Source organism: Callithrix jacchus, chromosome 17 (assembly GCF_049354715.1).
Source record: "Callithrix jacchus isolate 240 chromosome 17, calJac240_pri, whole genome shotgun sequence".
NCBI lineage: Eukaryota > Metazoa > Chordata > Mammalia > Primates > Cebidae > Callithrix > Callithrix jacchus.
In genome coordinates, this window is record NC_133518.1 from 47,819,367 (window position 1) to 47,832,431 (window position 13,065).

The 13,065-nt window shown below is 37.6% G+C and overlaps 1 protein-coding gene and 1 non-coding gene across 17 annotated transcripts in view; both read left to right on the forward strand.

Moving 5' to 3' along the window:
• The window catches only part of STAG1 (STAG1 cohesin complex component), a 438,539-nt gene that overhangs the window by 325,453 nt on the left and 100,021 nt on the right, over nt 1-13,065 (forward strand). For all 16 annotated transcript variants that reach the window (XM_035278838.3, XM_078354162.1, XM_078354165.1 and 13 more), the window contains 4 exons: nt 7,730-7,822; nt 7,921-8,010; nt 8,175-8,378; nt 9,675-9,745. In XM_035278838.3, the coding sequence (XP_035134729.1) occupies nt 7,730-7,822; nt 7,921-8,010; nt 8,175-8,378; nt 9,675-9,745 (458 nt within the window). The remainder of the gene's footprint in view (nt 1-7,729; nt 7,823-7,920; nt 8,011-8,174; nt 8,379-9,674; nt 9,746-13,065) is intronic.
• Nucleotides 995-1,101, forward strand: LOC118149008 (U6 spliceosomal RNA). The gene has a single exon (XR_004736184.2). It is a non-coding gene; the product is annotated as a U6 spliceosomal RNA (small nuclear RNA).

Here is a 13,065-nt window from a genome sequence, read left to right on the forward strand (position 1 = left end):
GGAATGGGCCAGGCACAGTGGCTCATATCTGTAATACTAGCACTTTGGGAGGTGAAGGCAGGTGGATTACCTAAGGTCAGGAGTTCAACACCAACCTGCCCAACATGGCAAAACCCTGTCTCTACTGAAAATACAAAAATTAGCTGGGTGTGGTGGCACATGCCTGTAATCCCAGCTACTTGGGAGGCTGAGGCAGACAATTGTTGAACCCAGGAAGCAGAAGTTTCAGTGAGCCGAGATCATGCCACTGCACTCCAGCCTGGGCGACAGAGCGAGACTCCATCTCAAAAAAGTAAAAAAAGGAATGAAGAGCACAAATCTGAAATGGTAAGGATTTGAGTGGATGTAGTGTGTGTGTGTGTGTGTGTGTGTGTGTGTGTGTTTTCTTCTTTAAAAGAACGTGAAATTATTTAAATCATCCTTGTCCAACCTGCGGCCCACAGGCTGTATGTGGCCCAGGATAGCTTTGAATGCAGCCCAACACAAATTTGTAAACTTTCTTAGAACATTATGAGATATTTTTGCTTTTTTTTAAAGCTCTTCAGCTATTGGTAGTGTTAGTGTATTTTATGTGTGGTCCAAGACAATTATTCTTCCACTGTGGCCCAGGGAAACCAAAAAGTTGGATACCCAACTTAATTATTGATTAAGATTTAAATCAATAATTATATGACTACAGTGTTGAGATTATAACATAAATGTATGTGACAAGGGTAACACAGAAGGGAAAAAGATACAGAACTATATTGGGGGAAAATTATTATGTTTTATTATTATTAATTATCAATGTGAAGTCAATTATAAGTTAAAAATGTATATTAATCCCTACAGTAATCATTAGTATTTACAAGTAAAAAACATTTTGTGAGGAATTTTAGTGGTCCTCATCTGTTAGAGACATATGCTGAAATATTTAAGGTTGAAATTATATACAGTTTACCCTTGAACTGTGTAGGGGTTAGTGGCACTGACTTGCATAGTCAGAAATCCACGTATGCTCACTTCAGCAGCAATTATACTGAATTTGGAATGATATAGAAATGACTGGCATGGCCCCTGTGCAAGGATGACATGCAAATTTATGAAACATTTTTATGAATTCTTAAAAAAATTTACATGTAACTTTTGATTCCCCCAGAACGTAACTACTATAGCCTACTAATAGCCTAAAGTACCAGAAGCCTTAAAGCTGTTAACACAAACAATGGATTAACATTTTGTATGTAATATATATTATACACTATATTCTTACAATAAAGTAAGCTAGAGGAGAAAAAAAATTACTAAGAAAATCATAAGGAAGAAAAATACATTTACTACTTTTTAAATGGATCAACATAAAAGTCTTCATCCTTGACACTGAGTACACTGAGGAGGAGGAAGAGGAGGGTTTTGTCTCGCTGTCTCCAGTGGTAGAGGTGCAAGAGACGGAGGAGATCGAGAGGCAGGCACACTCACTGTAATTTTACAGAAATACATTGTAATCTCTGACTTTTTGCTTTTTCATTTCTCTAAAAATGTTTCTGTGTCATACCAATCTTCCTTTCACTATTTGCTTTAATTTCAGTGCTCATGTAATACTAGGGGTCTGTGTCACCAAAGAAGCAAAAGCCATCTTGAATAATTGGAACTCCTCTACCATATATGATCTAATGTTAATTCAGGCACCCCTTCCTCAGCATTTTCTTCCTCATCATCTGACACCAGTTGAAAAGCCCTCATCCCCATTAAGTCATTCTCTATTAACTTCTCTGATGTGGTGTTTTTTGTTTTGTTTCGTTTCGTTTTTGAGGCAGTTTCACTCTTGTTGTTGAGGCTAGAGTGCAGTGGAGGGCTCACTGCAACCTCCGCCTCCTGGGTTCAAGCAATTCTCCTGCCTCAGCCTCCCATGTAGCTGGATTACAGGTGCCTGCCACCATGCTCGGCTAACTTTTGTATTTTCAGTAGAAATGGGGTTTAGCCATGTTGGCCATGCTGGTCTTGATCTCCTGACCTCAGGTGGTCCTCCCACCTCAACCTCCCAGACTGCTGGGATTACAGATATGAGCCACCATTCCTGGCTGGTGTCTATTTGCTAATTTCTCTAAGATCTATATCTTGAAGTCCTTCATTCCCCACATTTTATACTGTAACCACAATCTGTTCGATGGTTTTCTTGATTGGTTCTGTCATAAATTCTGATAAATCACACACAGCAGGTGGACACAGTTTTCTCCAATAGGTGTTTATTTGGGAGGGCTTAATGACTTTATAACAACAATGGCATTTTTAGTGGTGTAATTCTTCCAGACTTTGATGATGTTCTATCAGCGTTCTCTTTGATAGTGTTGACAGTCTTTTCTATTGAGTACTATGTTTAATGAGCCTTAAAGTTTCTATGAGCCCCTGATCTGTAGGCTGATTTAGAGATATTGTGTTTAGGAGCAAGTAGACCATTTTGATGCCTGTGGTGTTGAACTTACGAGGTTTGGTTGTTCAGGGGCATTGTCCATTATCAGAAGAACTTCAAAAGGTAATCCCTTATTGGCAAGGTACTTCCTGGCTTCAGGGACAAAGCCTCAGTGGAAACCAATCCAGAAAAGGGGCTTTTGTTGTCCAGGCCTTCTTATTACATATTACTGGCAAAAAAGACTGGCATCTGGTGTATATCTTTTCCCTTCAAGGCTTGAGGGTTAGCAGCTTTACAGATAAGGGCAGTCCTGATTACAAAGCCAGCTTCATTTGTACAAATGAGTATATTCGCCTATTTCTTCTCCTTCCTTCTTTAAATTCTGGTGCTCACTTCTCTTCCTTAGTAATGAGTATCCTTTGTGGCTCTTTTTTTTTTTTCTTCCCCCAGAATAGGGCACTGTGATCTGCATTAAAAACCTGTGCAGACAGATACTCTTTCTCTTCAGTGATTTTCTTAATGGCGTATTGGAGAGTGGTCAGCTACCTCTTTGTAAAATGATCAAACTATCCTTTGCTGGCTTTGAATTTTCCAACTTTGTAGCCTTCACCTTCCTTTTGCTTTGTCATTATGACTCCACTTTTTTTGAATCATATGAGTATAGGTGTACCTTTTTAATAGCAATTCTGCACTCATATAAAAGCTACACTTTCAGTGTTAAATAAAAAGGTATTTTGCAAAAGGTACAATGGTTTTTTGCACCTGCTGGTATAGCAGCAATGGCTTTATAAATTTTTTTTTTTTAACATCAGTCCTTATACCAGATTCATTTATCTTGAAATGGTGGGCGACTGTAGCTGCAGACATATCAAGTAATTTAAGTTTTTTCTTGTAATAACTTTCTCTGCTTCTTGGGAAAACTTCCAGCATCACTGGTAGCTCATGTGGGTCCCATGGTGTTATTCAAGGTTTATGGTATTGCACTAAACATGATGAAACATAAGTGAGAACCATGAGATCACTTTTTACTATGATACAAAATTCACTGGAGAGACCCAACTGTTCATATGAAGATGGTTAGTGTCACAGGGCTTTTTTATTGGATACTTGGAATTCTTGAGCTCACTACAGTAGCAACAGTAGATGCATATGATATTGTTATAGTAGTATAAGGTGTGCTACAGTTAATTCTGTGTAGTTATGACTTAATACTATACCTTTTTTTTTTCTTGAGACAGAGCCTCACTCTGTCGCCCAGGCAGGAGTGCATTGGTGTGATCTCGGCTCACTGCAACCTCTACTTCCTGGGTTCAAGTGATTCTCCCACCTCAGCCCCCTGAGTAGCTGGGATTATGGCACGTGCCAACACATCCTGCTAATTTTTATATTTCTTTAGTAGAGATGGGATTTCACCATGTTGGCCAGGCTGGTCTTGAACTTCAGATATTAAGTGATCTGTCTTGGCCTCCCAAACTGCTGGGATTACAGCCGTGAGCCACCGCTCCCAGCCATAATACTAAATCTGTATTCACATTGCTGTCAAGTGCAAATGGTGCCATGTACAACCTGTAAGTGTGTGTATAAGTTCTGATAAATTTTAACTTCTTATAATAGATTTGTATATATTTTATGGTAGTGAATGTTAAATATGTACATATATTTTATAGGTCATGATGAACCTAAATTCGTCTTAGGCTTTCCAATATTTCTAGACTGCATGGCTTGTCTGCAAGTTTTTTGTTGTTGTTGTAAATCTCCAAAAAATTTTCCAATATATTTATTGAAAACAATCTGCGTATAAATGAACCATGTGGTTCCAAAATGTGTTGTTCAAGGGACAAACATACAAGGGTTTGCCCCAAAATGCCATAGGAAAAAAATTGTAGGAGAATTAATGAAACAAGAATGATAGTGCTAGTGGTTATTGCTTTGCTTTTGAGTGTGTCTGAAATTTTCCTTAATAGTCTTAAAAGTATATGTTGTCCCAACTTTGACTGATGATAAGCCCCTTCATGCTAATTTCTTGTCCTTTTCACATGTCTCATTTATTAATCACTTTCTTGCTTTCTTGGGAAACAAGATGCCTCAGGTTTACTTTCTACCTTTACTTCTTGAGTAGTTATCTATTGTGGTTTAACAAATTCCTCCAAAGTTAAAGATGTGTTTAATAATAAGCCTTTATTATCTCATACAGTTTCTGTGGGTCAGAAATTTGGGAAGAGCTGAAGTGTTCTTTTGGCTTAGGGTCTTCCATAGGGTTGCAGTCAAGATGTTAGCCTGGGCTTTAGCATCTGAAGACTTGACTTGGAATTGCAGAATCCACTTCCACAATGACTTACAATTTAGTGCTGACCAGTGGTAGATCTTAGTGCTTCACCATGTGGGTTTCTCTATAGGACTGTTTGAATGTTCTAATGACATGGCTGCTGACTTTTCCTAGAGTGAATGATCCAAAAGAATAAGGCAGACGCTGCTATGTCTTTTATAACCTAACCTCAAATACCATACAATATTATTTTCAAAATATCCTATTGGTTACACAGGTCAGCTTTATACATTGTGGGTAGAGGCTGTATAAAGGCATGAATACCAGGAAGGTAGGGATCATTGGGATTTACTTGAATTTGGATTCCACACTACCCCTAGCACAGGAATCAGCCATTTCTTCAGTGAGCCATGGTTTCGTTTAATACAGAGTAGTATTTAAGGATTAAAATCCTGGTGTACTTACTGATAATTGCTTATCATTTCTGATAGGCACTTTTAGTAGGCAGAGCTAAGAAATAAGTTTTTATATGTATACATATGTATTTAAATCATACATTCATCTTGATATTTATCCCAAATTTAGTGTGACAGGGTTTTCACTTCTTTGAATCTTTGAGGTTTTTTTTGCTACATCTATTTTTTTGGAACAGGTAAAACATTCACATAATTAAAATGTCAAAACCATGTGTAAAGGTATATTAAGATAACTCTTTTTTTTTTTTTTTTTTTTTGAGACAGAGTTTCGCTCTTGTTACCCAGGCTGGAGTGCAATGGCAAGATGTCGGCTCACCGCAACCTCCGCCTCCTGGGTCCAAACAATTCTCCTGCCTCAGCCTCCCGAGTAGCTGGGACTACAGGCACGCGCCACCATGCCCAGCTAATTTTTGTATTTTTAGTAGAGATGAAGTTTCCCCATGTTGACCAGGATGGTCTTGATCTCTTGACCTCATGATCCAACTGCCTCGGCCTCCCAAAGTGCTGGGGAGAACTCTTATTTATATACCTTTCTCTACAACTCATTCTTGTTAGTACCCGTTTTTATTTTATTTCTGGTTTATTCAGGTGTTTCATTTTGCAGAAATAGGTAAAGGCATGTACATACACAGATATATGTATTCGTATTTTCCACTCCTCCCAATCTTTTACAAAACATAATATATACATTATTCTGTACCTTTCTTTTTTTTTTTTAAACTACTCTGCACTTATTGGTAAGATACTTTGTATCTTTCTTTTTTAGCAGTGTTTCCTGAAGATCAGTCCATATGTTGATTTGGAGGTCTTCATATTATTCTGGCTGTGTAGTATCTATGAGATGGATGCACTACTGAAAGTTCACCTATGCACAGTCTTTGGGACTGTTGCTAGTCTTTTGCTACTAGAAATAATGACTAGTCGGCTAGGTGTGGTGGCTCACACCTGTAATCCCAGCACTTTGGGAGACCAACGTGAGCGGATCATTCATGGTCAGGAGTTAGACCAGCCTGGCCAATATGGTAAAACCCCATCTCTAATAAAATGCAAAAATTAGCCAGATATAATGGTGTACACCTGTTGCCCCAGCTACTTGGGAGATTGAGGCAGGAGAATCACTTGAACCCAGGAAGCAAAGCAGAGGTTGCAGTGAGCTGATACTGCGCCATTACACTCCAGCCTGGGTGTCACAATGAGACTTCATCTCAAAAAAAAAAAATCTTTCAGTCAAAAATAGCCATTTCTCTAAAATCAGTATCCTTAAACATTTCATACATTGCCAAAATCAATTTCTAGACTTTCCTCATTCCACGTCCCCCTCCCAGATTTTTTACAAAAGATTAATAAACTTTTTCAATGTCTTGAATACATTCCTAGGCATAAGTTCTGTTTTTATATGTAGTCCCTTTAATCGCTTTATGTAGGACTAAAAACAGTAGTTGGTACATCATTTACAAGTGATTATTTTATATGCCTAAAAGATTGAACAACAAGGCCAGTCGTGGTGGTTCATGCCTGTAATACCAGCACTTTGGGAGGCGGAGGTCGGTGGATCACTTGAGGTCAGCAGTTTGAGACCAGGCTGGTCAACATGGTGAAACCCCATCTCTACAGAAATACAAAAATTATCCAGGGGTGGTGGCACATGCCCATAGTCCCAGCTACTTGGTAGGCTGAGGCATGAGAATCGCTTGAACCCAGGTGGCAGAGGTTGCAGTGATCTCAGAACGCACCACTGCACTTTAGCCTGGGCAACAGAATAAGACTCTGTCTCAAAAATAAAAAGACTGAGCAACAATCAAATAGGCAGTGTTATTACTTTTTTGTACATATTCTTAAACATTGGGGTTAATATTTATAAAGTGACAATTCATATTGGAATGTTTCTGTTCTATAAAGAAACGTTTATAGAATGGCAATCCCTTCAAGATAATAAAATGCAGAATACTTACGGGAAATTATTATATTAAACTGAGCTTGCATTTTAATAATTTATTTTTGGAATCACCTGTGGTGTAGTTTCACAAGTTGGATACAGGCTAAAGTGATGAGCATTATCAGCTTTCATTTGTTCCATGAGCACAAACTATACTCCTTTTTGTTGATTGCTGTGTAACAGATCTATGAGCTTAGTTACAAGGAGACTCAACTGTAAATTAATCCAGAGATGTTATTAGTTTATGATTTAAAAATAAGTGAGAATGTATTCGCTTCTGTTGGTATTAAAAAAGCATTACTTTAAAAAGTGTGTGCATGTTTAACATAGGAAGATCACTGTTAAGACATTGAGATTAAAACCCTAGAAAAATTGGGTTTTGATTGGTTTTAGTATTTTAATAGTGGTAATTGTGGTTTTATTAAAATGTGTATATTTTTATTTGATATAAACATAGTAATTCGTCTAAACCTTTGCTGTTTGATAAGGTAGTAATGCATATTATATAAAAATTTGCATAAACTTTTATATATTTATGTCACTCATTAAGCCTCTCTTAAAATTCTTGGTTATATTATTTGCCAGTGCCTCATCAATACATGTGACATTTTGGATTTTTAAATTAACACAACACTTTTATGCTTTTCCAATTTTATTTCTAGGTGCTAACTGCCAAAGAAAGGAAAACTCAAATTGATGATAGAAACAAATTGACTGAACATTTTATTATTACACTTCCTATGTTACTGTCAAAGGTACAGTTTCATTTACAGTTTAGTTATATTACTGAGTTTGCTTTCATTGTACTATTAAAGTAGTTACTGTCTTTTTTCTTTGCTTCTTCTCCTCCTAGTATTCTGCAGATGCAGAGAAGGTAGCAAACTTGCTACAAATCCCACAGTATTTTGATTTAGAAATCTACAGCACGGGTAGAATGGAAAAGGTAATGATACTATGAAATTGAAATTCAGCTATTAATATAGTTTTATTAACTTAATTATTTTATTTTCATGTGTACTATTACAGGCACATTTGTTATTTGACAGATGCTAATTTTTAATTTTTCATCAATCTAAATATTACAGTTTTTCTTTTTTTCCTCCTCAGCATCTGGATGCTTTATTAAAACAGATTAAGTTTGTTGTGGAGAAACATGTAGAATCAGATGTTCTAGAAGCCTGCAGTAAAACCTATAGCATCTTATGCAGTGAAGAATATACCATCCAGAACAGAGTTGACATAGCTCGAAGCCAACTGATTGATGAGTTTGTAGATCGGTTCAATCATTCTGTGGAAGACCTATTGCAAGAGGTCTGTTCTAAAGATAATGTGTACATCTAATATTGGCTAGTAATTATTTAAGATAGCTGAGTATGTAAAGCATTTTCATTTTAAAATGAAATCTAGTAGAATTGTCTGCCCCTTCCAAACCTTTGCACTGTTATTATAATTGTATATTTTATGACGATCAGCCTTGGTTATCCCTTATTTTTATTTTAAAAATCTTTCATAACACCTAGAATTTTTGGAATGGGTAGAGCAAAAAAAAAAAAAAAGAAAAACATTTTTTTGAGATGGAGTCTTGCTTTGCCACCCAGGCTAGGGTGCAGTGGCACAATCTCAGCTCACTGCAATCTCTGCCTCCCAGATTCAAGCAATTCTGCTGCCTCAGCCTCTTGAGTAGCTGGGATTAACAGGCGCCTGTCAGTATGCTCGGCCAATTTTTATTTTTATTTATTTTTTATTTTTTAGTAGAAATGGGAGTTTCACCATGTTGGCCAGGCTGGTCTCAAACTCCTGACCTCAAGTGATCTACCCACTTTAGCCTCCCAAAGTGCTGGAATTACAGGCATGAGCCACTGCACCTGGCCAAAAAAAAAAAAAAACAAACAAAAAAAACTCTTTAAAGTCTAATTTTTCCTGACTCATTTCCTATTTCCAGGACATAATTTACATTTAATATTGCTGAATTATTGTGATGTGCTAATGAATGGGGCATACAAATTAAGTGTGCTTTGAAAGATGCCTGCTTATCATTGGTATGCCCAAGATACTGGCAAGCATCTCCAATTGGTTATTTTTTTAATTATTTCTGTGATTTCTTCCTCTTGCCTTCTCTCTTTCCAGTCTATATAAGGCAATGTGGGACTTCCATAGTCCTCTGTGCTCTCATGAGCATATAACTGATTTATAAAAGACTCTTTCCTACTATTGGAACTTACCAGTTTTTTTTCAATCATTATTTGTGGTTTTTCATTGTGATTTTCAAGCTACAAAAGTGACTGACAATCAATAAAACCTTGGAAATAATTATTGAAAATCTTTCAAGTACATACCTTTCAGTTAGAAATTTTAAAGGGTTTTATACTATAGTGTTGATCAGAAAACTTTTCAAAGTCATGTTCATCACATTATTTAAAATGCAGAAATTAATTATCCCTAGGTGTTAGAGTTATGGGTATATTTGGCTTTTGCTTATTTGTATTATAGATCTACAATGAATATATTCTATTTATATAATTTAAAAGATTTTTATTTAGGCAGTAAGTCATAGACTGTAATATGAGTAAAACTGTGGTAATGATGTGATGTTTCCCTTTTTTATAGGGAGAAGAAGCTGATGATGATGATATTTACAACGTTCTTTCTACATTAAAGCGGTTAACTTCTTTTCACAAGTATGTTGTTTTATTTAAAGTAAAGGCAGTGATGTGGCTCATGCCTGTAACCCCAGCACTTTGAGAGGCCAAGGTGGGCAGATCACTTGAGGCCAGGAATTCAAGACCAGCCTGGGAAAATCTGTCTGTACAAAACACAGAAATTGGCTGGGCAGGATGGTGTGCACCTGTGGTCTCAGCTACTCAGGAGAGGATGGTGCATGCCTGTGGTCCCAGCTACTCTCCTGCTAAGGCAGGAGAGGCAGGAGGTGGGAGTTGCAGTGAGCTGACATCGCACCTCTGCACTCCAGCCTGGTTAACAGAGTGAAACTCTTCTCAAAAAAATAAATAAGTAAAGTAAATGTAGTAAGCCAGGTGTGCAGGCACACAGCTATGGGCCCAGCCACTTGGGAGGTTGAGGAAGGAGGATCACTTGAGCCTAGGAGTTTAAGGCTACACTTGATCATGGCACTGGCCCATGATCATGCCTGTGAATAGACACTGCACTTCAGCATATGTAGTATAGTGAGATGTGATCTCAACAACAACAAAAAGATAACATAGATTTAATGAATGGCATGTATTAGCCAACATATGCTGACCGACTGTCTTTATTGGGTTTGATATTAATAACAATGGGAATTTTAGGCCTGATGTCATGGCTCACACCTATAATTGAGCACTTTGGGAAGCCAAGGTATGTGGATACCTTGAGCCCCAAGAGTTTGAGACCAGCCTGGGCAATATAGGCAGACCCTGTTTTAATTAAAACAAAATGTATGTTTTTTTAAAAATGGGAATTTTAGAAATATATTGAGATATGTTTTTTCTTAATTCAGATTTCTCTAGATGATTATGTTTTGCTATTACTGAATTACTTTTTTTTTTTTTTTTTTTACGAGACAGAGTCTTACTCTGTTGCCCAGACTGGAATGCAGTGGCATGATCTCAGCTTACTGCAGCCTCCACCTCCCAGACCTAAGTGATTCTTATGCTTTAACCTCTGGAGTAGCTGGGACCACAGGTGTGCATTGCCATGCTTGGCTAATTTTTATACTTTTAGTAAAGACAGGTTTTTCCAAGTTGGCCAGGCTGGTGTTGAACTCTGACCTCAAGTGATCTGCCAGCACTCGGCCTTCCAAAGTGCTGGGATTACAGACATAAAGCATTGCGCCTGGCCTATCGTTTAATCACTTAAGGTGTAATATTTATTCAATGTAGTGACTTACCTGTCACTCAATGTAATGAAAAAGTTTAAGGCCATCAGTATTTAACCAATTAGACAGGCTTATTTCATTAGCTAGAATCCTACAGGTATAATTTTCAATTGATAGCTTTTAGAAATCTTGCTCTTAATAAATAAGAAATACGATTTCGGGCAAGGCATGGTGGCTCATGCCTGTAATCTCAGCACTTTGGGAGGCTGAGATGGGTAGATCACTTGAGCCCAAGAGTTAAAGACCAGCCTGGCCAACATGGCAAAACCCCATCTCTATTAAATAAATAAATACACACACACAAACACACACAAATTAGCCAGGCATGGTGGCATACACCTGTATTTTGAGCTGTTGGGGAGGTTGTGGCGTGAGAATCACTTGAACTGGGGAGGCAGAGGTTGTAGTGATCTGAGATCACACCACTGTACTTCAGTCTGGGTGACAGAGCAAGTCTCTCTCAAAAGAGAGAGAGAGAGAGAGATAGGAAGGGATGGACTTAGGTAGGGAGGGGAAAGAAGGAGAGAAGTGGGGGGAGTAAGGAAGGAAGGAATATAGGAAGGAAGGAAGACAGGCAGGTAGGTGTTGGGGAGAGTTGGGATATATTGGTCAAAGGATATAACATTTCAGTTATATAGGAGGAATAAATTTAAGACATCTGTTGTACAACATGGTTACTATAGTTGAAAACAATGTGTTATGTTCTTGAAAATTGCAAAGCGTAGATTTAATATTTTTTCAGAAAGAATTTTTGTGACAGGGTCTTGCTCTGTAACTCAGGCTGGAGTGCAGTGACATAATCATGGCTCATTGCAGCCTCAACTTTTCATGCTCAAGGGATCCTCCTACCTCAGTCTCCTAGTTAGCTGGAACTACAGGCACATGCCACCACACTTGGCTAATTTTTAAAATTTTTTTTAGAGACACAGTTTTGCCATGTTGCCCAGGCTAATCTTGAACTCATGGGCTTAAGCAATCCTCCTGCCTCAGCCTCCTGAATTGCTGGGATTACAGGCATGAGCCACCGCACCCAACTGAGAGTAGATTTTAAGTGTTCTCACTGCAAGAATAAAATGAAAGTGTGTGAGGTAATCGATATGTTAATTAGCTCAATTTAGTCATTCCACAATTTATACATATTTCAAAGCAACATGTTGTATACAGTAAGTATATACTAATTTTTATTTCTTAACATAAAGGACAAAAAGAAATAAGATTTTCAGGAAAGTCATGAGTTATTCCCTTGAGGTTTTTTTCTTGAATTGTTCCTGTTTGGTTGGTTATTGTGTTTTTACTATGTCAATAGAACAAGTGGATTTGAATAAGGACTAAAGACTCAGATCACTGAAGTTTGTGTTGTCAAATTGTAATTTGTACATCCCTTGTAATGAGATGTGCCTGTCTTCTCCATAAAGAAAACAAAGAACTTTGTTGTCCAAAGACAGTTTGAGTGTAGCTCTTAAACTAATCAGTACTTCAAATTTCAAAATCAGTTTCCAAAATCTAAGCCTTTGTATGCAAGTAAATTTTTTTAGAATTCCATAGAAAAGCAAACTTTTATTTAAAAAAAAAAAAAAACTGTCATTTGAAAACAGAAGTTATAGTGTCAAAATGACTATTTTTAGTAGTGGAGCTCCTGGGAATTTAAAAATTTACTATTATCACATTCATAAGTCCTCAGCTCAAGTAAATAGCTGTAGTGCCATTATTGAGCTTTCCCATTTTTCCTTTCCCCTAATTTTGTCTTTATCTTCATTTTGTGAAAGAAATCTCTTTCAAAAATACACATGCGGTTATATTTTTAAATTGTAAATGGATTTCTTTAAAATATACTTTTGAATAGGCCTGATGCAGTGGTTCACGTCTGTAATCCCAGCACTTTGGAAGGCCAAGACCGGCAGATCACTTGAGCCCAGGAGTTCAAGATCAGCCTGGCCAACGTGGTGAAACCCCCTCTCTACCAAAAATACAAAAAATAGCTGGGTGTCTTGGCACATACCTGTAGTCCCAGTTACTCAGGCGGCTGAGGCATGAGACTCTCTTAAACCTGGGAAGCAGAGGTTGCAGTGAGCCTGATTGCGCCACTGCAGTCCAGCCTGGGTGACAGAGAGAGACCCTGTCTCA